The sequence below is a fragment of the Rutilus rutilus genome (genome assembly GCF_951802725.1).
Source record: "Rutilus rutilus genome assembly, chromosome: 4".
In the NCBI taxonomy this organism is placed as follows: domain Eukaryota; kingdom Metazoa; phylum Chordata; class Actinopteri; order Cypriniformes; family Leuciscidae; genus Rutilus; species Rutilus rutilus.
Genome location: NC_140212.1, coordinates 14,833,232 through 14,855,444, shown reverse-complemented (window position 1 = coordinate 14,855,444; position 22,213 = coordinate 14,833,232). Strand labels below are relative to the sequence as shown.

The 22,213-nt window shown below is 39.5% G+C and overlaps 1 protein-coding gene across 1 annotated transcript in view; it reads left to right on the top strand.

Annotated features, from left to right (window-relative positions):
* The window catches only part of snd1 (staphylococcal nuclease and tudor domain containing 1), a 169,569-nt gene that overhangs the window by 99,251 nt on the left and 48,105 nt on the right, over positions 1 to 22,213 (top strand). Inside the window, exon 17 of the mRNA XM_084407141.1 lies at positions 16,712 to 16,900. Within this exon, the coding sequence (XP_084263267.1) occupies positions 16,712 to 16,900 (189 nt within the window). The remainder of the gene's footprint in view (positions 1 to 16,711; positions 16,901 to 22,213) is intronic.

Here is a 22,213-nt window from a genome sequence, read left to right as displayed (position 1 = left end):
AGTGGTCTATATGTACATAAAGAGCACCCAGGCTGAGAGATAATCACACTAATTTCATTTGTACACTGCATCCCAGGCATATTTGATTAGAGAGTAAAGAAACAGTCGGCCATCCTTTGTGCCGTCTCTCACTCTAGACACCATTCACAGTTCAGTGTGTTCACAGCTCTGCAATACCCAAGTATTGAATTGAATAGACTGACATTTTGAAATGTTACACAACATCTCTTAAGAGCTTTTTGTCCTTTAGGAGTCAATACCGATTGAATGGTAATGACCGGCCTTTGCTGGGCTATTTAGACTGGCTGTGGATGTAAAACACGTAATGATATGCACTCAATTGCGGTAGTTCTACACCATCTCCTCTTTTTGACACTATACTTGCTCTTGGAAATGCAAAAACAAATGAGTTGTTGTACAAATGGAGAGCAGATTCCCTGAATATATCATGGGGCCAAAGGCCATTCCAAGACAAATGGAAATTCACTGGCATATTCCAGCTCATTAATTTGGTCAATTGCTTTGTACAAGATATGTGCTTCAGTGTCTGAAAGTCAGTTTTGAAAGTTTTGAGTCCGACCCTTTACTCTTGGGTGGTAATTTTTTTTTTCATAGAAAGGAGATGAGACAATGATGGTAGAGCGTAAGTTACATGAAACGGATTTAAACTTGCGTCACCCACATGAGCACCACAGTTCAATGCCTTTCAAACAATGAGCCATGACTGACATTTAAAATTATTTAATCTTAGATAGTGTACTTTTTTGGGGCCAAGTTTGTCTGTGCCGTGTTTGTCTCTGTGGCAGGTCTTTTCGGCTTATCACTTCATGCCTTGGGGGCGGAAAAATGACATGCGATTTTCAACCCCCAGCCACCCTCCTCCCATCCCTTGTTCTCTGTTCTGTCCCATTCTCGTTTGGCTGTCAGTGTGGGATGGGCAGAAATGGCCTTTTGAGTGACACTGGTTGGCACATCATTTTGAGTGTTGGTGGGAATGGGAGCTCAAGATAAATGGTGATGCTTCCCATGATTGCCTGCCGCTTCCAGTCACCCCTCCCTCCAAAGAACTCAGGAAAAAACAAATAACAGCTGTGCTCAATGAGAAATGTCAGACTGATGTTAAGGATACCTTTCCTTTTTTTTTTTACACCACTCATTTTTGCTTGTTTTGCTGATTTTTATAGTCCGCATTATCACAGTGAATAGACATGCTTGGAAACAATCCACCTCATAGCACTTCTTGACTTTCTAATACATCGCTATATGGCAAATGATGTGTAAAGCTATGTGGTCTGAATGTCTCCGAACTTTTGCAACGTTTTCAGGCACTCATAACTCTTTCTGAGAAACTGAAGGCCATGAGAGCTGCCTTTGTCTGTCTTTCTACGTGGCTGGATTACCTTGACCCAGGAATGGGCTTTAAATGTCTTTCATCATGATCTATCTGTGTATGTCTATGATGGATGCTTGTGTGTGTGTGTGTGTGTTGGCGTGATTAGAATGTGCTACTTTTGGGAATATTTGTGGCTTAATGCAGTTTCAAATCATTTCCTACCCCTAAATGTGTTTAGTGTAGCTTGACGGATTTTGGACGACTCCCCAGAACTGTTATTCTGCTATTCTGCCCCATAAATGCTCATATCCAGACACGACGTGACTGCAGACCCTAATTTTAATCACTGCCACTCAAAAGTTCGGGGTCGGTACTTTTTTATTTAAAATAGTTTTTTTTATATTATCTTATGTTTACCAAGGCTGTATTTATTTAATAAAACATACAGCAATATAGTGAAATATTATGACAATTAAAACTTCAATTTCTATTTTAATATTTCTATGAAAATATTTCTATTTCTGTCTATTTTCATATATTGTAAAATGTGATTTATTCCTGTGATGGCAAAGCTAAATTTTCAACAGCCATTACGTCAGTCTTCAGCGTTAGCAATTTGGTGCTCAAGAAACAATTATCGATGTTGAAGAAACTTCAATGAAGTTGATGTTGTGCTGCTTAATATTTTTGTGGAAACTGATACTTTTTTTTTTTTTTTTTTTGGATTCTGTAAGTAGAAAGTTTAAAAGCATATATTTGAAAGCTTGGAATGTATTCGGCTGCTTCTACCTTCATGTTTGATCATTTTAATTGGTATTTGATTAAAAAAAGTATTCATATCAAGTATCAAAGTATCAAAGTGCAATTGATCTTTGCTAAGTAAACCATCCCGGTCGAAAACATCCACCAATACAAATGTCTATCTATTCAGTCTTGATCCATCCTCTCCGGAAAGGAAATAATGTCTGATGTTAGCAATATTACAGATGTAGCTCAATACTCATTGATCAGGGCGCAAGGGCAGCTGTGAAAGAGATGGATTGCAGTTATTGCTGCCAATGATTTTAACAACCAGGCTGTTAGAGTCCATCCAGAAGCTTACTCAATTGTTCTGGCTTCCTCTGGTATGCCTTCATCCAATCGAATGTCTCCATTCACGCTCTGTGACTTCTCACGCTCTCATTCATTATCCCAAAGTTGTCCAACTAAAAATCATTTAAACATTTTATCCACTGCCCCTGTTAACATTCTTTCACACCACGGATCCCTTTGATCGCCTCAGCTTGAGCCGTAACCATAGATACAAAGATAATTTGCACAAGTCACATGATACTTTTCGCCAGCCAAGTTTGCTGCTCGGCTCCTGTCGTGAAGAGAGCAGTGAATGTACCCTGTGGAGTGGGATCAGGGGTATTGATTTCTCCACCTTCCCCCGCTGGTCTTTGTTATGTGCCGTGAGGAGATTGACAAGCTTAAGGGAGGATACGAGGGAAACACTTTTATTATGATGCGACCTCATGTGTCTTCCAGCTGGACGTTAGGGATTTCAGATGAGATCTGCTGGGCTCGTCTTGAGGGTTCTTATGAATGTCTTTGAAGAAGAAAAAAGACGCTGGTCTAAAGATAATTTGACACCAGAGGAACCGCAGCAGGTTGCGAAGGTACCTCAGATGTTCTAACTGTTATCTTTGTGGTGAGACCGGCTGGAAGAGCTTGTGTCGTAGGGTCCTTTCAGGATTGATTGCTCCATAAAGCTATGTAGGTCGTTTAGAGGGGACCACCACAGCTCCACGAGTCCCATCGACTAAATATTGACCTGTTCCCACAGAGGCCATGGGAGGCATTAGAATAAAGGCTTCATATGCCTTTAAAACATCTATGCAAACATTAAGCAAATGTACAAACAAACACTGGCAGGATTTGCGTGTACAGTGCATGCAGGCACATAAATGCTCTTACAAGAGCAAGTGCCGCCACTCACGCAATTTCAAACTTGCACCATTCGTTAAGTGTTTGCATGAGTGTGTGTCAGGATTTGTGTGTGTAGTACTAAAGCTGCTTAATGCAAACTGTTCAAAATGCAGCCGCACTGGCAGACTTTAAATGAACGCCATTTGGGAGATGCTTTAATGTCGCCGCCAACACCTGCACTTAAAACTGATGTTATTTCCATATCTTTTACCAGTTATTCGTTTTCACCCTTCAGCAGGATGTTTCATATATTAAGTAATACAGATAATTGTGTTCTATTGACTATGAAACAGCTGATGACATGAGTCAGTCTGCTCTTTCACACACCTTTTTTTGCAAAACATTAGTTTTTGGAGTTTGAGAAGTCTATTTCATTTATTTTAGTTTTTAATAGTTTATTAGTTTTTTTAATCTATAGAGGATTTTTTTTTTTTCTAAAACTGAATTTTTTTCAATAATAGGTTTTGAATATTAATCATTGATTTAAGTTATGGGCTAATTTTCTTTAACAATCTCTATCAGTAATCAGTGTATTATTTATATACTATTGTATTTGTTTTTAATTAGTTATTTGTATATTTTCAGTTTTCATTTCAATTTTAGTTTAATAATTGTATGTGCTTTTGGCATTTTTAGTTTACATATTTCTATTTAGCTTTAGTCATTTTAGCACTTCAACTTAAATAAAAATTAGAAACTAATGGAAATGTTTTTTTTTGTATAAGTTAAATCACCTTATATTTTATTTCAGCTGTATTTCAATTATCGATTTTTTAGTTTTAGTTAATGACACTGTGAGTGAAAGTGTATACAAATAAAAAGTTGCTGAATTAGGATGTCAGAAATATTTAAAACCAATAGAAATGAGTAAGGTGTTATGGTTTAAAAAATCCCTCATATATTGTCCCTTTTAAGATGCAGTTGGGCTGTGGAATTGACAGCATTTACAGGATGTGCAGCTGTAAGTTTGACTTTAAAACTTGCTTTTTTTTTTTATAGAACAGTGTATACTTTTTACTGTAATTGACCCAGTTTACACACTTCCATTCACTCAAAATAAACTGCCCTTTGACCTTTGAAGATTATTAACTCTCCTCATTTCTTCCTCTCTATGTGAGTTTTACTCTTGCTGCTGTCTCAATTCATTGACTGTCCCACTGAAACACTTTATTTAGTGCAGTGTTGGACCTTTTGGGTCAGCACAAAATTTGAGGACAGTAGAGCATTGCTCCCTCTTTAACTTCAGCCAGTTACGTGACTGCGAGTTGGAACCTATAGCAATAATCAAACATTCTCTGCCAGCTTTCTGTCAGTCTGATGGGCGGAAGTGTCTATAAGGGTCTCTTACTGATGTATTAATTCTGCTTTCCTTTTTCAAAAAGGTTTAACAGAGCTCTCACTCTCAATCAATGGACCCTCACACATTGGCCTTAGATTGATCCACTTAATATAAGCTGTGTTAAAAAGAACCTTCCTTGTTTAATATTTGCTTCTACTCTATTTTTCTACTGTTTTATGAGGCTTTCTTTTGATTAAAAGGCCTATTAACTGTATATTTTGCATTCCAAAATAGATCCTCCACCATTAGTGTTTCGATCCATTATTTATTTGGAAGGGACTGATCCATTTCATGGATTTAGCCTGAAACCTCGGGGGTTTTCACTGTTGTACCAGAGGTCTGTGTGTATTCACTTTTTATGCACAGTATGTGTTTAAGTAAACATTATACAATGGGAATGAAGCGGATAAAACAAACAAATTCTGCTGCAAAATATTAAATTGAGACTTGTTTATTCTGGACAAGGATGTATGAGGGGTAAATATTGTAATACTTAGCTGTAGTTTGAGGACAACATTTTCCCAAGAAGTTCTGAAAAACCTTAAAGTGTAAGTTGCAGGTAAAATTTTTCACTAAGATAATGCAATGTGTTTATTAAACATAAAGATAAGAACCGCCCACCATTGTTTTTTATACCAAAATGCTGATATAATATGAAAAGTTGGCACTTTTAACAGTGGTTTTAACCACTCCCGCTCCCTTCCACTAGATGGGGCGTGACGTCATAAGAGGAACTCACTAGTAGAATTACCGTACGCTAGCAGCTATATTCGCCTTACATAACTTCAGAAAAGTTGGTTGTATGTTTTATTTGATAAAAAAAAATTATGGATAAAATAACTCCATTGTAAACATACTCGTGTGTGCTGACTTCAAGGGGACCGTGATCCTGCCTGAAATGAGAATAAGCTATTCACAAAACAAACGGGTTCAGGCACGTCAGATCAGCCGGTCGCAGGTCGAGCTGTTCCACTAAACTCCAAAACGCGTTCACCTCACGGCAGCACATACTCTCTCCACTGCTGATTCAATTGGGTGGCATAGCCCACACAAACACAGTGATGGGGACATCGATCTCTCTTTTTCTTTTCTGACAATAAACATCGCTAATTAAATCGTGAGAAATTGATAACGCGTGGATTGAGGAAGGGTATTACATGACGTTTGAGGGCATGACGGCAGACTTGCTTGTTCCGTTATATTATCCGGGTTAAGTTTGCACCAGGCTAGACGTAGCTAACGTTACTAACCTGGCCAACCCTCCACTAATTCTCCTCACACCAAGCATTAATAACTCTTTGAGTGCCATGGCTCCCCTCTCTCATGCCTGACCAGTTAAAAAGTGTAGGGCTGTGGTCCATAAAGAATTTGATGGTTTCCCACATCCTCAGTCGTTATCCAAATAGCCATAATACAGTAGGAATCTAGCAGAGTATGGGTTGTGAGTTCCTCTTGTGACGTCATCACCCAGTAACTGAAAAAAACACGCTACCTTTGAAGAAACCCCAATAAATGTTATTTTAACGCATTTTAAGACAGAAATAATTAAATATATACATATAGAGCACTTTAATTTACACATTAATTGGCTGTGGTGGTAAACCTGCAACTTACACTTTAAGTTGTTGTTGTTACAATAAATATTAATGTATTGTTTAGTTCTTAATAATAAATAATTAAAATATTCACGATTTTCTAAATTCAACATGTGCAGTGTTCCTTTAGTGGTAGGGCCAATAATTAAATCTATTATTAGTGTGGCAGTGGTAATGACGATAAATTAATTATAGTTATCAATAATCATTTAATTAATTTGGAGATTAAAAAATAAATAAATAATTTATTCAATACATTTCAGTTTTTTTGTTTTTTTTGGGGGGTAGTGCTAGGAATTGTATTCATTTAATTAATATACATGTCCAATTATTACTATTTTGTTAATAGTAAATACTTTTTTTTTTCTAGCTTCTAAAAAAAGTGCAATTAAGTGCTTGGGTTAGTATTGGTCTATATTTAGTTTTAAATAAAAACAACAGAAGGTAACTAATAATATATGGATTTGTGTGCTGATCCAGGTGCGATCAGACGCAGTATTTCAGAGCATCTTAAGCACTATATATTACAAACTGTACCTTTGGGGCCATCTGGTGTATCTGCTTCCTGTTCTGGCTGACTGTCCTTCCTGTTATGCATTTACCTCACAGATGGCACCACACGGTGCTATAATTTGATGTGGTTGCTATGGTTACACAAGGTTAAGTGCCACCTCTGAACTCTATGCTGTGTGCCTCACTTAAAGGTAGGGTAGGCAATTTGTTTTATAAACACTTTTTTTGTTATACTGGTTGAAACACTTCACATCCTGATGACAATCAATAATAGAAGTGGTCTAAATGTTAAAACATGTATCTTCTGTGGAAGTCTCAGGACCAAAAAAATCTTCGTCCAATCATTGCATTCGGTCCGATACGATGATGCAATGTCCTACCTGCCTGTCAACATATATTTCCATTCCTCTGTGTACCCTGCACACGTCATCAGCGTGTTCAGTAAGCCAGGGGTTCTCAACCTTTTGCAAGCTGGGCCCCCCCAAAGCTGGTTCATTGCAGTTGGGGCCCCACCTCCGGCCCCTTGGGTATCGTTTGGGTTTTTTTCGATACCAGTGCCAAATCGATACCGGTGCCTAAACGGTGCCTGAAACGATACTTAAAAAAAAAAACTAAAAAAACATAAAGAGCCTCAAAACCATGGTGAATGACATTAAAGAACAGCTTTTTTATTGAAAAAAAAAAAAAAAAAAATATATATATATATATATATATATATATATATATATATATATATATATATATATCTATATATATATATATATATATATATATATATATATATATATATATATATATATATATATATATATATACAGTGAGGAAAATAAGTATTTGAACACCCTGCTATTTTGCAAGTTCTCCCATTTGGAAATCATGGAGGGGTCTGAAATTGTCATCGTAGGTGCATGTCCACTGTGAGAGACATAATCTAAAAAAAAAAATCCAGAAATCACAATATATGATTTTTTAACTATTTATTTGTATGATACAGCTGCAAATAAGTATTTGAACACCTGTCTATCAGCTAGAATTCTGACCCTCAAAGACCTGTTAGTCTGCCTTTAAAATGTCCACCTCCACACCATTTATTATCCTAAATTAGATGCACCTGTTTGAGGTCATTAGCTGCATAAAGACACCTGTCCACCCCATACAATCAGTAAGAATCCAACTACTAACATGGCTAAGACCAAAGAGCTGTCCAAAGACACTAGAGACAAAATTGTACACCTCCACAAGGCTGGAAAGGGCTACGGGGAAATTGCCAAGCAGCTTGGTGAAAAAAGGTCCACTGTTATAGCAATCATTAGAAAATGGAAGAAGCTAAACATGACTGTCAGTCTCCCTCGGACTGGGGCTCCATGCAAGATCTCACCTCGTGGGGTCTCAATGATCCTAAGAAAGGTGAGAAATTAGCCCAGAACTACACGGGAGGAGCTGGTCAATGACCTGAAAAGAGCTGGGACCACCGTTTCCAAGGTTACTGTTGGTAATACACTAAGACGTCATGGTTTGAAATCATGCATGGCACAGAAGGTTCCCCTGCTTAAACCAGCACATGTCAAGGCCTGTCTTAAGTTTGCCAATGACCATTTGGATGATCCAGAGGAGTCATGGGAGAAAGTCATGTGGTCAGATGAGACCAAAATAAAACTTTTTGGTCATAATTCCACTAAACGTGTTTGGAGGAAGAAGAATGATGAGTACCATCCCAAGAACACCATCCCTACTGTGAAGCATGGGGGTGGTAGCATCATGCTTTGGGGGTGTTTTTCTGCACATGGGACAGGGCGACTGCACTGCATTAAGGAGAGGATGACCGGGGCCATGTATTGCGAGATTTTGGGGAACAACCTCCTTCCCTCAGTTAGAGCATTGAAGATGGGTCGAGGCTGGGTCTTCCAACATGACAATGACCCGAAGCACACAGCCAGGATAACCAAGGAGTGGCTCTGTAAGAAGCATATCAAGGTTCTGGCGTGGCCTAGCCAGTCTCCAGACCTAAACCCAATAGAGAATCTTTGGAGGGAGCTCAAACTCCGTGTTTCTCAGCGACAGCCCAGAAACCTGACTGATCTAGAGAAGATCTGTGTGGAGGAGTGGGCCAAAATCCCTCCTGCAGTGTGTGCAAACCTGGTGAAAAACTACAGGAAACGTTTGACCTCTGTAATTGCAAACAAAGGCTACTGTACCAAATATTAACATTGATTTTCTCAGGTGTTCAAATACTTATTTGCAGCTGTATCATACAAATAAATAGTTAAAAAATCATACATTGTGATTTCTGGATTTTTTTTTTTTAGATTATGTCTCTCACAGTGGACATGCATCTACGATGACAATTTCAGACCCCTCCATGATTTCTAAGTGGGAGAACTTGCAAAATAGCAGGGTGTTCAAATTCTTATTTTCCTCACTGTATATATATATATATATATATATATATATATATATATATATATATATATATATATATATATATAACATTCTTTACAATATATTAACATTTTAAAGTATCCTTAAATATATTTAAATAAGTAGCCTAAATGGAAAACACAACAAATTGACATAACAAATTCACAATAAAGCCCAAGCCACCTAACCAACTACAATAATTTAACACTAAATAACACTAAAAAACAGTTACAGTAGGCTACTAATAACAGCTTAGTAGTCTGTATTCTTGGTTTGCTAAAAACCAGCTTTAAATTTCAGCAGTTCTTGCCTTCTCTGGCAAAATACGACACCTCTCCTGACTTTTTGCATGTCCTGCACAAGGTGAGCGTTATTTTAGAACGCATCACCTTAAGTGCCGTGACGCGAAACCCCTCATGGAAGAAGAACGCCATCATGTTTACAACTGTGACAACGAGCGCTCATCAGGATGTACGCCGGTCTGTTTTAGGGACATGGACTTTTCACACTAAACATGACGCGGAACCAAACGAACTTTAAATGATTGCCTGCTTGTGTATTTTACAAACTATAAATGTATTGTTTTGTTAGTATACTTATGTGTATTTAAAAGTCTGAAACCTAAAATATTCTTTGTGGTTGAAAACACTGAATAGTTGTGATATGACAGCGCTGAGCGCGTCTCTCTCTGGCTCAGCGCCAACTAACGCGCGAACGCACATTTGAATTTAGAAGTTGATGAACACGCGATCTGAACACTCTAATCAGTGTGATCAATCGTACACGTCCAATGGTTAACTAGCGATCACATGTGGTGCTGATGCTTCTTACGTTCGTTTTGGAGAACCAGATGGCAAATATTTCAACCGACAGCTGACGAGCTGAGGCATTTAAGAGGCACCGAAATCTGCGTTTTGATTCGGTCCGGTTACATACCGGTTACTTAGGTACCGGTTCTATATCGGTGCCTGGTTTCGGTACCCAACCTTAGTTATAATAGTCCAACTATGGACTATTATAAGCATTTCAAAATGGGGGGAATTTTCGTGAATTATTTTTTTTAATTTTTTTTAATTTTTTCTCCCCTCCTGTAGCCTACTCGCGCCCCCCCAGGGGGGCGGGCCCCACCGGTTGAGAACCACTGCAGTAAGCTATGCAGGGTTGCAGACAGACAGCTAGCCTCTCCGCAATTGCCTACCCTACCTTTTAATATTGTTTCACATGTTCTTTCATGGTTTTAGCATGACTAAGATGTTGCATGTGAGGTGTGTTTATGCATGTTTGTTTGTCTCGTGGCAGTGGCTGGTTAAAGGGTTTGCTCTGTGCCTGAGGTCTTGTGCTTGAGTAAAAGCCGCCTTGCATCTGTGTTTTCCTTTTACTGTGTTTTAGCTGTAAATATTAAAGTCACTCACCCAAACATGCGCACACACACAGTTTTGTCCTCATAACAGCAGTCTTCACATAGTGGAACTGGAACCTCACAGTAGTTCCGTCAACAAATGTAATAAGTGTTAGCACAATACACAGCTGGAACTTCAGACGATCCTGGCACCGATGAGGCAATTTCCCCCTGAACAGGGGACTACACTACACTACACTACACTGGTGGTCACTGGTGGTGGTCACTGGTGTTGAGTTCTGCATTTGGCTGTTTTTCTCAACTACAGGCACTTTTATGCCCCAGATTTACTTTTTTTTCCCTTTTTTTCTTTTTGTTATATGAAAGTCACAGTTGAACTGCTTTGGAAAATGTGTCATGCTTTCATCTTTTGTTTTTGCTACTTTTTAAATCCATTTCATATATATAGATGTTGTTCCCATGGCCATGAACAAACTGAACCATAATTAAATAAAATACAATTTTGCCCCTAACTGTTTATTTATTTGAAAATATTTTTGGGGTGTATATTGAATGCATACAATTGTAGTTATGAAATTAGTCACAGCTAGCAAAAGTAATCTTCATATCATTTCAATCAATGTTTAAATTGACATTTCCAGTTTGTTCATCACTTTAAGGAAATAAATCACTGACTCAATCAATCACAACTAGATTAAATAAACTTGTGAGTTTAGTGGGAAAAGAAAAGTAAAGGTAGCTTTTGTAGTCTGCAGGGCCAAAATGCCCATAGTGGCCTAAGAAACCCACATTAGTTTTCAGATTAATATATTTTTCTCACGTTTGTCTCTCCGGACCAAATCTCATTGATTCTCAGCTCGACTGTTGAAAACATGTCCGTCCTGATTGCAGCTGCTTTCACGGGGTGTAAGATATCTACTTTGGCCCTTTTAAATGATCCATAATTTAGACAATTTCGCATGAAAGAGAGCAAGAGAGATTTTAATTTTACATATTGAGATTTGAGTTGAAATGGATGGCAGTTTTAATCGGGGTGGAACATTTGTTGCGTCAGTTATCAGTTGAAAGTGGCAATTGGAAAAAGGTTTCATTGAGCTGGATGTGTGTGTGTTTCTGTTGGGCCGCCTGTCATGTGTTTTCCATGCTCATAATGGATCCCATGTTTGAGAAATTGTGTTCAGACAGCATGACTGTGACACTGATGTATGTGCCCTGAAGCTTAATCAATACACACACAGATACACACATTCTCCACCTCTCACCCCACGAGTTTGTCATGTGTGAGCTAAGCTACTGCACGCCCTGGAAAGTTCACCTCCATTGACCATCACACACTCGCATAAATAAAACTGCATGTTCTTCTACCCACAAAGCACACTGTTTTCTCAGTCTGTGTGAGCCAATAAATGAAGTGTTTGAAACACTTAGTTGAGTGAGAGGAGTTTTTGTTATACAGATGCCTTCTATGGGCAGCATAAAACTGTTTTAATATTTTACTGTTTGTATTAATGTTTCACACACACTTCTTCTGATGTCAACACTGGATCTCTCTCCTGATTTCAGCTTGAAGCGATCTTAATAGTCATGTTATAATGGACATCAGGCCAGTTTTTTGGTTATACATTAATATCAGTCATAATAATCATTTATTTTTTATTATTACTATTATTGACTCCCTATCCCTACCAGCACTTTTTGAAGTGTTCTCAATCTTGTACTCAGACTTAAATCTACCCATTATAGTCAGTCTATCAGCCAATACTAGTGTGTTAGATGCCTTCCCTCACTCAGAGCAGGTATTAAAGTACCTTCACAGCAGGACACTTTATTCATAATTAGGTGTTATTATTTAATGAAAATGAAAGGAGGCATGTGCTGCTTACATATGCAAATTAATCTCACAAATTAATGCTAAATCCTGTACGTCACCTGTTTTCAAAAAGACTTAATGGGCTATAGTAGCACAGTCATGTCAGGATATCCTTCCTGTACTTCATGTTGGGCTTTGAGTTACAGAGCAAGAGAGAGACGCCTTCTGTAATTGGTCCATGCCATAAAATAAGATTTAAAGTCTGTGAAGGGCTTTCCGGTGATTAAAAGCAAGGGTCCTGAGAGTGTGTATATTACTCCGGGAGTGTGTTTACTGTTTGGGGATTCTGTATATCATTTGTAGGGATGCTCTCAGGCAAGGTTAAGCAGGTTGAAGCTTTAAATTAATGCAGATTTATCTATCTGTTATGAGTCTTTGCTGTATCGTCATCCTTTCTTGTGACCATCAGCTCTTAAATTTAATATCATCCCTCACCGTGACCCATCTGAAGTGGGAAGGGCCCATTTTTCCTCTAAAAGCGAGCCGCACTGGAAATCAATCTCTCTCTGTTTTAATGTTTCTCCTCTGTGCGGCATTTTTCACACTTGCAGAAGCCATTTGTGATCCAGCGGGAGCCATGTTGGCTCAAACGCTCCATCCACAGGGAGCCATAGTGGCTCTGGAAACCTCCGCTGGGAGCCATCTGGGCCAGCTATCTGAGACTCCGCCTGCTCTTTCCATGCTGGTGTTTTCCTGTTTCTGTGTAGGATGAGCGGATGTTCAATGCATCGATCAGTGTGGGCACCCAGCAAAACACGTGGCCATCCACCTACAGTCTGTCACACACCCAATTTCACTCTAGGGTCCATTATTGAGTTTGTGTTAGTGTTTTAATGAGGGGGAAAAAGAAGTGTGTTTCACATCTTCACACTAAAACACATATTTTTAGCAAATAGCTGCTAGCATGTCCATCATGTCCATTCACTGTTTTATAATACAGCAACATTTCTGCTCATTAAGTCTGTTGCCTATGTAGGGTGGGCAGACTCTTGTTTGGTGTAATTTTTTTCAAATAGTAAACAGGTTGCTTTTCTAGACGTTTAAAATGACATTTGTATGGCTAGCATCTATTTAAATGGCCAACTATTTACTTGGAGCCCAATGCTGCCATTTTCCTCATAACAAACTCACATAGTTGTGATTGCTAAGAGTATACAAGTGGGGTTTAGCGTCCCTTGCCAATTTAGACCGAAACGTCACACTAACTGTCCAATCTTTCAGCATGGCTGACTCCAGAGATACTTTATGATGGTAAATTAGTACTGCAAATGCGGTAATGCACCGCACTGGATGAACGAACGCTCGAGCCATCAATATAGGCGTTTGAAAACCGTCTGTGATATATTTTACACGACCCCTGTGTAAAGCTTTTCTGCGGCTCCCTGATCACACTGAAACATTTTTCTTTGTTTATCCATGTTGTCTTTGTGTGTATGAGTCATGGTGCTGTGCCAGGAAAGAATACCGCAAAGATATTAATCTTTTGGTTTTGGGGCCATTCAGATTAAGCTCATGTAATTGTATATTGCTTTATTAAAGCTTTACATGAAACATTTGGCGTTTTCTCCGAATTGCAGGCGAGTGCGTCGAGTTTGACCTTGTATTTGAATAAGCTGGAGATTTTAAATCTATTTACCAAGATAAAGACCATATGTTTTTCTCTCTTACTCACTCTCTCCCTCACAAATAACTTTAAGCCTCAGAGACCCTGTGTAGCAGATTTGCAACATTTGTGTAAAGGCTATTAATATTACCTAATTTTAATTACAATGGGTGATAAAACATAGCAGTAGCTGACACTCTGAAATGCATCACAACAGTTTTGGTGGGAAAATGTGTATTCACTTCCACAGCTTGTTAAAGTCACACCAAAAGGCACTAGCTATGTGACAATACATAACACTTTTGTAACAAATTTATTTATTGTTATCTATCTATTAATATAGTAAGTGTTTGACATTTTGAAAAAATGCTTGCATGCCCTGAAATTTTTAATTTCAAGAAAAAGGCTTATCCAGTTGTCTATATACTTTTTTTTTTATATTAAAGGTTTTTTATAATTGATCACTTCCTAAAACACATTTAATGATAAAATAAACACATTGTGAATATTTATTCATGGGTCTCTGAATGTTTAACTGTCATGGGAATAAAGCATCATGTGATGTGTTGATGACTAGGATGCATTAGAGCTGGTGGACAGATTAAACAGACACACTAAAGAGAGAATTGTGGACTATCCTGCAGCATGTGCTGCCAAAGCATGTCTAAAACCCCCTTGTCTGACATTGAGGAAGACAGCGCTCCCATCTAAAGACTTGATTATATAACGCAGGAGGCTAGCAGAGAGCCGCCCAGTCTATGATCTCTATCTGAGAGACTCATCTTCTGTGCAAAACAGTCTCTGAAATCTAAAGCATGTATGTTATGGACCAAATGTAATTGAAATTTGATGGTGGGTGCATTTAAAGTATCCACTTAGCAGCCACCAAAATCCATGCTATCAACCTCACAGAAACATGCTAAAACTACCCCGAGCACCTCAGCACATCCAGAGCAACTCCCTGGCAGCCCCCCACTATTAACTAAAACTCTGGTTTAACATCATCAGATCATTACTAATGAAAACCTGTTTCCTAGACTGGTTCACTCTGATCAACTCTGCACTCTGTTCTAACAGCAAAGTATACTGGGTACGTAAAGCTGGCTGTTCCAGACCAAATACATTTAGCCCTCTGGCTAAGGCCAACCAAGATTACCGGAACATTCTGAGCATGAACCCGGCTGGAGCCATTACCTTTTGTGTGTAGAGAATTAGTTTGCCGCCAACCAGGGCCAGAGTGGGAGGCTAGTTGTTTGTCCCCATAATGTGAGGTTGGTTGTCATTCTTGTGTTTAATCAAAGTGCCGATTATGCCCTCATTAAAAAGCTTTTACTCTCCCTGCGTATGCAGCCTCTGCCTCCAAAGTAATTCCCAGCAGATTTCCCAAGGGACTTCCTGGCTGAACAACCGCACTCTTAATCGTTTGACTCTTGGAGTGTCTCTTCACAACACCTGCCTGTTTCTCACAAACCTATTTCAGCAACACACACTTACACAATGTGGATGTTGCTTTTCTGATGGATCGCAATAGTTGAGGCAGATTATTTGGGGGCATACATTTTCAGTGGTGCTTGCTAAGGCAGCTTTTACATTTTAGTATTGAAGTTTGATGCATCCCCAAGTCATCCCTAAGCTTTTCATGAGGTTTGCTGGAAGGTATCTGATCGTATTGGACATTAAAACAGTGGAAACATCTAGGAATCAGAGTTACATAGCAACCACTTAGAAACCACCCAAATTGCCATGATAACAGCGTGGTAATGTTTTGAAAACTATCAGAACACATTAGTAGCCCACCTAGCAATGCTTAGAAACCACTCAAAACACCCTAGCGACTGCATACTAACACACAAGATGACATTCAGAACACCCTAGCAACCACTATGCAACACTTGGCAACCATTGCATAGTAACACATAAAAAAATTCTGAACACCTTAACAACTGCTTTGCAACCACTCACAAGACCCTAGCATAATTTTCTTCAGAAAATGCAAAGATCTAGTTTCTTAAGCAATCGAGTTCACTATAATCATTGTAATTAACAAGACATTGTCACTAGGTTGCTTTGATTAGAGCTTTTAGATTTTCTGAGACGTCACCAAAATCTTGATGCGTCACAGTGTCGTTTTCTTGCTCTGTGTTTTAGGTGTGAAGAAGCAGTGAGAGGATTCATCATTGCATATTTTCTTTTAGTAAATGGTTAATATTTAAGATAATCCCCCCCCCCCCATCTTTCCTTCTCTTTTTATTCTGTCTTTCTTTGAAATGCACTCTTTTTGTCCTTTCCTGCTGTCTTTGATCACTAGCCAATAAACAGCCTCAGTGCTTGGAGACAAATGTAATATATTAGCGGTGTGTGTTCCCTGGTGTCACCGCTTTAATTGAGAATGTCAGGCAGGTTAGCGCCAGGCTGAATCTCGACCTCACGTTTAATTGTGCGAGAAAGACGTGCCCAGCAGTGATGTCAGGGACAGGAAGTGTGTGTGTGTGAGTGTATGAGATGAGTGGGGGTATTCTGAAGGCCCCCTAAGTTGCCTGAAGAACGAGCCGTCTGGACGATCAATAGATAGCTCGGTCTCCTCCAGTGATCTGTCTATTTAAGACAAAGTCTCTTTCTCTGCCGCCACAGTAATGGAATCTCAGCTAATCCCAGATATAGTACATTAACTCACTCTTTTGCCTTTTTGTCTTTCTCTCTTTCTCCTAGGTGGAAGTGGAGGTGGAGAGCATGGATAAAGCAGGGAACTTTATTGGCTGGCTTCATATCGAGGGCGTGAATCTCTCTGTGGCTCTGGTAGAGAACGCCCTGTCTAAGGTCCACTTCACTGCTGAGAGAAGCTCCTACTACAAGAGTCTGATATCTGTGGAGGAAACCGCCAGACAGAGGAAAGAGAAGGTGAGTTTGGTGGAATTCCAGAATCTCTCATGCAGACTCGGGCTCTGTTCCAAAACCACCTAAGCAGCGTTTTAAAGCATCATTGGCGCTCTTCTGGCACACAACCTGTGCAAACACAGTAGGCAGACAGCAGTGTTATGTTGTCTTTTAAGATACCTTCATTTGGCCCATATATAAGGCAGCACCAGAACCCTTTTAAGGCAAACCAGTTCACACTACGGCCATTTTGGCAATATTCCAGTCAGCTATTTATATTCTTAAACAAAAGGCTTTTTCAGCTACTATCTACTTTAACATCAGAACTGTTCAAATCAATATTTTGTCATTGAGGGCAACTCCAGAATGCATTGCAAAAAGCACAGTTGTGGACAAGACTAAATGGTTATAAATGTATTTATTTTCAAAGACTGAAAGATATTGATAATGATAAATCTATGATAAAATGATTTTTTTTTCTCTCCTATGTTTAGATTATCAGATGTTAGATTAGCAACATGCTAACAACAGATCCTGTTGGAATCAATTTTGTAATCTATGTGTGCCACACACTGTTTCAAATCAATCCTTTACGAGTTTCCATTTCATCAAGGATGTTGCCGTAGAGGGGTATCTGCGTATGTAGACAATACAAAGCAGGGCTGCCCACTAGGTTTTGGAATGGATCTTCAGTCTTCACTCAGTCACGATCAGAAATTCAGATGTATCCTGCCTGCATCTGACTAGCAAAGAGATTCATTGCTTATCATTCCATATATCTTCCAGCTCCACTCTGGTAATAAATATCATCTCTTTTCTGCCCAGCATGCCTTGAGCTCCTAGAGCTGTGGCCAGAGCCTGTCATCCAGTGTATATGTGAACAAAGAGAATACACAAATTTGTTGTCATGTTGCATTAGTTCAGGTAGAACAAATGGACACCAGACATCGAATAACTGTGGGAGCTGGACAAAAGGCACAGGAATGAGTATGTAGCTCAAGGGGTGCCACAGGGCTATGTCTTTGGCACTATCAGTTTTGTTCTCTTCTCCCCACTAAGCTTTGATTGATGAAACCCTCTTCATTCCTGATCTCAATCTCTCTCTTCATTTTCATTATGGCCGAAACGGAAAGCAAAAGCTCTGGTGGACAAACAAAACTCCAAGCACCTCTTTCTTCTGTCCTCTATCCCTCATTTGGTGAGAGAGTGGCTCCGTGCTGATAGCAAAATGATCTACGGCCCAAGGCGATGAAGAGCCTGTTTCTGTCTTCCTTGTCAAATCTATCATTTTTTTTCATCTCTCTCATATCTCTAACTCTCGCCTCTACAAAATATTGCACAAAGTCCCACAACATATAGCCACATCTTTCTTTCAAAGACAGTGTTATCGGCTTCCATCCCCTGTGAAAATGGCGACCAATATGAAATGTGCATACATAGATCTTCCCTTCTGACTGAACATCTGTCTGGCTTAAAAAGTCAATCTTGCTTGTTTACACTCCCTTGGAAATACACACAGACACTCGCATCTGCACACTCACTTGCACACCTCTCTGCCACAGTGTCACCTCGCTGTAAACAAAGCATGGCATGTTTTGCACTGACACCTTGAGGAAAGCACAGTTTGACCCTTATTTCCTGTGCTGTCGCTTTCCCAGTGGGTCGGATTGACTCACTGGCAGTGAATCAAAGACGACAAGTTTGGTTTGTTCTGCCCCAGTCTCCTGCTCTCTGGCCCTGTGTTTGTCTGGAGGGGGCCGCCAGTACAAGGCCACCCTGATGTGAATGTGTTTGAGAGAAAACGCAGTTGCCACCCATGAACTGGACAGCTGCATTGTTCTCAAAGACTGTAGATGCTGGTTGTCGGGTCTGGCTCAATCCATTCTTGAATTTCCCAGGCCCCACTGAATAATGGAGATAATTAACCCTTCAGGACCAGTGGAAGAAGAAAAGGAAAGCTGAGGGCAGTGTTTCTTTTATCTTGATGACCTCCTCCTCCACAGCCAGGTGTTTGAAGTTTTTTGTTTACTTTTTTGTTGTTGTTGATGGATGGGGAAGTGTTAGATGTTTGCCGTCTTAGGTGTCCAGTTCAGAAAGTGAATGGGTGAGGTTTCATTAAAGGAGAACTCCGGTCAATTTTAACATTGAGCTCATTTTTTTGTACATTTGGAGTGCTGTCAGTACAGAGAACAACGACAAAAATCGGTGTTGCCTACAACGTGTTATCCTCTTTTTAAAATTTGTACCCTGTTGACTTCAATGGGGCAAGTTTTAAACCTGCTTTTAGCCTCTTAACATCCTTGATGTGTCATTACAAGTGCACAGGTCATGTGAGTGATTCCTTCGGAGTGAACGCGGGTGAATCTGACTGCAGTAGATGTGAAAGAAATATCTAAAAAATGATGTTTATTCAGCCAGCGCACATACCTGTATTTACATCCTGTTTTCGGTCGAAGTCCACAGTAATCGATTGTCGAGTTCACGCGCATAGGTTATCACAAAAAATTAGCTCAATGTTAAAATTGACCGGAGTTCTCCTTTAAAAAGTACTTTTTCTTTTTCATTGTTGGACTTTGGCACAGAAAGATTGAAACATTGATTGAACAACATTGAAAGATCCAATAGTGATATTACATCTAAGTGGGCCATTTGAGGCCAGAATACTTTATAATCTAAACAAAGTCTCATCACGCAAGACTAGGTTTGGATCTCTTCACACTAGTTTCATTGTTGATTAGCAGAGACATCTTAGTAAACCTTCACTAAAACCAAAGAGTCTTACATTATATATGTGTTTACTTGCATGCAGAAAAAGGGTCCCATGATCCCCACAAGTTTTGTGCTTTCATTGCACATATTTATTTTGAACACAGCTTCCCTGTAGATTGAGGGAATCCATTTAGAAGTTCCTCAAAGCATCATGTGCAGTCACCTCTAACACTGCTCTGAAATGTAAACAGTTGCTGCACGGAGTTTTTCGAACACTTCTGGTTGCCGGGCAACAGAGTTATGGCTGCTGATTAGAGAGCGGTTTATGACCCAGTGTTCACTGAGCCTACCCGCATTCTCACATTTCACAACACAGGCTATTAAAAGAGCCTTCTTGTAATTACAACACGCTAATTATGAAGCGGCAAATCTGAAGAGAAGTCAGCTTTCTGTTGAGAAATAAGGCTTTGTCATCTCAAATCTGAATTTGGTCTACTTCAGCCACGCTCTGGCGGGCTGCCCCATGATTCTCGAAAACTGGGACAAACCCACCACTGATTACGATCCTCCCTTAGATCATCATCCTCATCATTGTTCAAAACATCACTGAGCTTGTCCGCTGCTCCCACGGTCACTCGTTTGTCTGCTTGTTCCTGCCTTTTCTGGTATTATTAGGGCATAATTCCGTCACCGGGGGGTTGATTTGAGCTCTAATAGCCTCCCCAGGCTCTTGTGTGCTTTACAACACTCGTGACAGGGTTCCGCAGGGGTTGAGAAGGGCAGCCGTCTGCTAGTGACATTTAAGCTCGATAAATTTGTACTGTGGGTGAATGCAGCTCACCTCCACGTGTCGTCCATGTGTGTCTGGACCGAGGAGGTCTATAATACTTGGGGAAAAGATGGGAGAAAATCCTTTTTATATTAAGAGACCTCCAAAACAATCAGGTTCTGATAAAACCTCAACTGTAACATGACGACGTATTTGCACATAGATTTCTCACTAATTTATTCAGTCAGAATACACCCATTTATATGTCTGTCACATGAGAAAAATGCTTTTGCAGTGGTTAAAGGAATAGTTTATCCAAAAATAAAAATTATCCCATAATTTACTCAGCCTCAAGACATCTTAGGTGTATATGACTTTCATCTTTCAGTTGAACACAATTAGAGATATATTAAATAATATCCTCGCTCATCTCAGCTTTGTAATGGCATTGAATAGTGCCCGATTATTTGAAGCTCCATAAAGCGCACCCAACCATCATAAAAGTAATTGTACTTGTGTTCATGAGAGAGTTAAGTTCTGGACAAAGGGTGACCTCTGACCCGACATATAACGTAGGTGTAGCGTAAGCTTAGGTGAGAATTGACTAACACGGAGGCGCGGAGGACTGAGCAAAACAAAACCCCGGTCATGAATTAAAAGTCCAAAATGAGAAGTTTTAAAGAAAAGTGTTGGAGGAATTCGATATCAGAGAAGAGGAGCAATGTTCTACATCAGTGGTTCCCAACCCTGCTCCTGGAGTACACCCAACACTGCTCGTTTTCTTTGCCTCCCTAATCAAACACACCTGATTCAACTCATCAGCTCATTATCACATGGGTTAATGAGCTGATGAGTTGAATCAGGTGTGTTTGATTAGGGAGACAAAGAAAACGTGCAGTGTTGGGGGTCCTCCAGGAGCAGGGTTGGGAACGACTGTTCTACATCATACGTCGTCAGAGGTCACACTTCCGCCAGAACTCGACTCTCTCTTGAACGCTTGTACAGTCGTTGCCGAAAGCCAGTGATTATAGTTTATAAAGTATTAAATATGTTACGTTTTTAAAATTTAATATTTTTTAAAAATGTCTTACTAAAACCCATGGCTTCGCTTCAGAAGGCATTTATTAACCCACTGGAGTCATATGGATTACTTTTATGATGGATGCGCTTTTTGGAGCTTCTAAAACTCGGTCATTTCAATACTGGGAAGAGCCAGGATATTATTTAATATAACTCTGTGTTCATCTGAAAGAAGAAAGTCTCGTACACATTGGATGGCTTGAGGTTGAGTAAATAATGGGATAGTTTTTGGGTGAACTATGCCCCTTTAATGTCTGCAATGGTTTCTGAAAGAGTATTTTTGTTGATCTTTGATTTCATTTGGTTTCAGGGAATATTTGAGTACCAGTTTATTAGTGAGAGCTGGAACCTCTGTGCAATTTTTGTCAACACTTGAGCTCTACAGACAATCAAAATATACAAATCAAACCCAAAAGTGCCCCCTTTTTTTTGCTCATTGTACGTCTCAGAGCTAGGGAGAAACCCTTTGTGCTTTAGTATAAGCTTCTGTGAGTTGGCACTTTTTACCTCCTGGCTAATCTGGAGTGAGCCAAGGATGAATGGAGGCTCAGGTCAGTCTAATGGAACCCGAGTTTTCAGACTTTTACTACATTAATATTTAGCATGGAGATGAAAGCTCAGAGCTCACTATCCTTCTTTAAGATTTACATTTTGTTCATGTTGAACAATGCATTTTAATTAAAGCCCCTCTTTTAATTTCCTCTGATGGAAGTGATTTCGTTCTGAAAACTGACTTGCCTGAACTCATGAATCTATCACAATTTATCTGTTAACAACAA